Source organism: Octodon degus, unplaced genomic scaffold (genome assembly GCF_000260255.1).
Source record: "Octodon degus isolate 3935 unplaced genomic scaffold, OctDeg1.0 scaffold00102, whole genome shotgun sequence".
NCBI lineage: Eukaryota > Metazoa > Chordata > Mammalia > Rodentia > Octodontidae > Octodon > Octodon degus.
Window position 1 is genome coordinate 10034613 of NW_004524678.1, and position 1309 is coordinate 10035921.

Sequence of the window (1309 nt, forward strand, 5' to 3'; positions counted from 1 at the left end):
GAGTATGGGCTAAAACCTACATTAACTGTGAGCTAAATAAACTTTTCCTTCCTCCATTTTGAGATCGGGTATTTGTCCGAGCAATGACATAAGAGTAACTGAAACAGTCTGGTTACCTTTGCTGGATCAGTTATGTCTTCAATTCCTGAGGGTAGATCATCACCAGGAGGACCATCATCACCACTATGTCCATTTACAGAAGCCAATTCTCTTCGCAGCTGGATAAACTGTTCACCAGTTAAGAGATCTCTAGGCAAGTTATTCTGTACATGTTCTTTAAATCTAAAGGAAGAAATAAAAATATATGCTCTGTATTTACATCACAATTTAAAATCCCATGTTTGGTAACTAATACATATTAATGTTTCAAAGTCACTCTGGTTTAAAAACCAAAATAAAAATGTCATAATTTTTCCATTCCTTTCTATACTGAAAACCTATTACTTGACAAAACAGTCTGCAGACATTTTTTTTCTTGCCTTTGCAATGGAATGGAAGAGAGGTACAAATTCAAACCTCTGTTCTGTGTGTCAGTTACATGACAAGGGAAGTGTTTCCCTTCTCTATACCTTCATTTCCTCATCTGTCCATGGGATAATTATCTCACAAAATTACCATAAATTAAATGTAGTAATTCCTATTAAAGCATAAATGATCAACAAATGTTAATTTCTTTCCTATACACTAAATACTTGATTAATGTGTACACTCAGTAAGTCTGTGTAACTGCCCTATTAAATGTCACTGATTACCTCTTTTGTATAAAACTGAATGGATATCTTACAGTAGAGTCTCTCTCCAGATAGTATCTTCAGTATTCAAGGACGTTAAACATATCTTACTTTTAGAATTATTTTTTCTCCTTTTAATTACTGATTTCTCTCCTAGTTTCTTTTCTTTTTTTGGTGGAACCAGGGATTGAACTCAGGCCCTTGCGCTTGCCAGGGAAGCATTTATTGTATTGCATTATCTTCCTAGCCCCTCTCCTAGTTTCTGATTGCTCCTTGATCTTATGGTTCCTCCTTCCTACTTGCCCTGAATTATTAACATGAATTCCACTCTCCAATTTGTTCTCTTCTGTTTTTATTTATTTTTTTTTTTTTGCTAAGTGTCCCTAATACAGCTTGAAATAATAACTACACAATACGAGATTCAAAAATACAACATGGCCAGGCATGGAGGCACATGCCTATAATCCTAACACTTAGGTAGCTGAGGCAGGAGGATCACCCAAGATTGAGGCTGTCTTGGCTACATAGGAGTTCAAGATCAGCCTGAACTGCATGGGAAGACTGTCTCAAAATAATAA

At 35.7% G+C, this 1309-nt stretch overlaps 1 protein-coding gene across 4 annotated transcripts in view; it reads right to left on the minus strand.

Annotated features, from left to right (window-relative positions):
- The window catches only part of Prpf39 (pre-mRNA processing factor 39), a 38013-nt gene that overhangs the window by 12937 nt on the left and 23767 nt on the right, over positions 1-1309 (minus strand). For all 4 annotated transcript variants that reach the window (XM_004638778.1, XM_023723752.1, XM_023723754.1 and 1 more), the window contains one exon: positions 117-282. In XM_004638778.1, coding sequence (XP_004638835.1) covers positions 117-282 — 166 coding nt within the window. The remainder of the gene's footprint in view (positions 1-116; positions 283-1309) is intronic.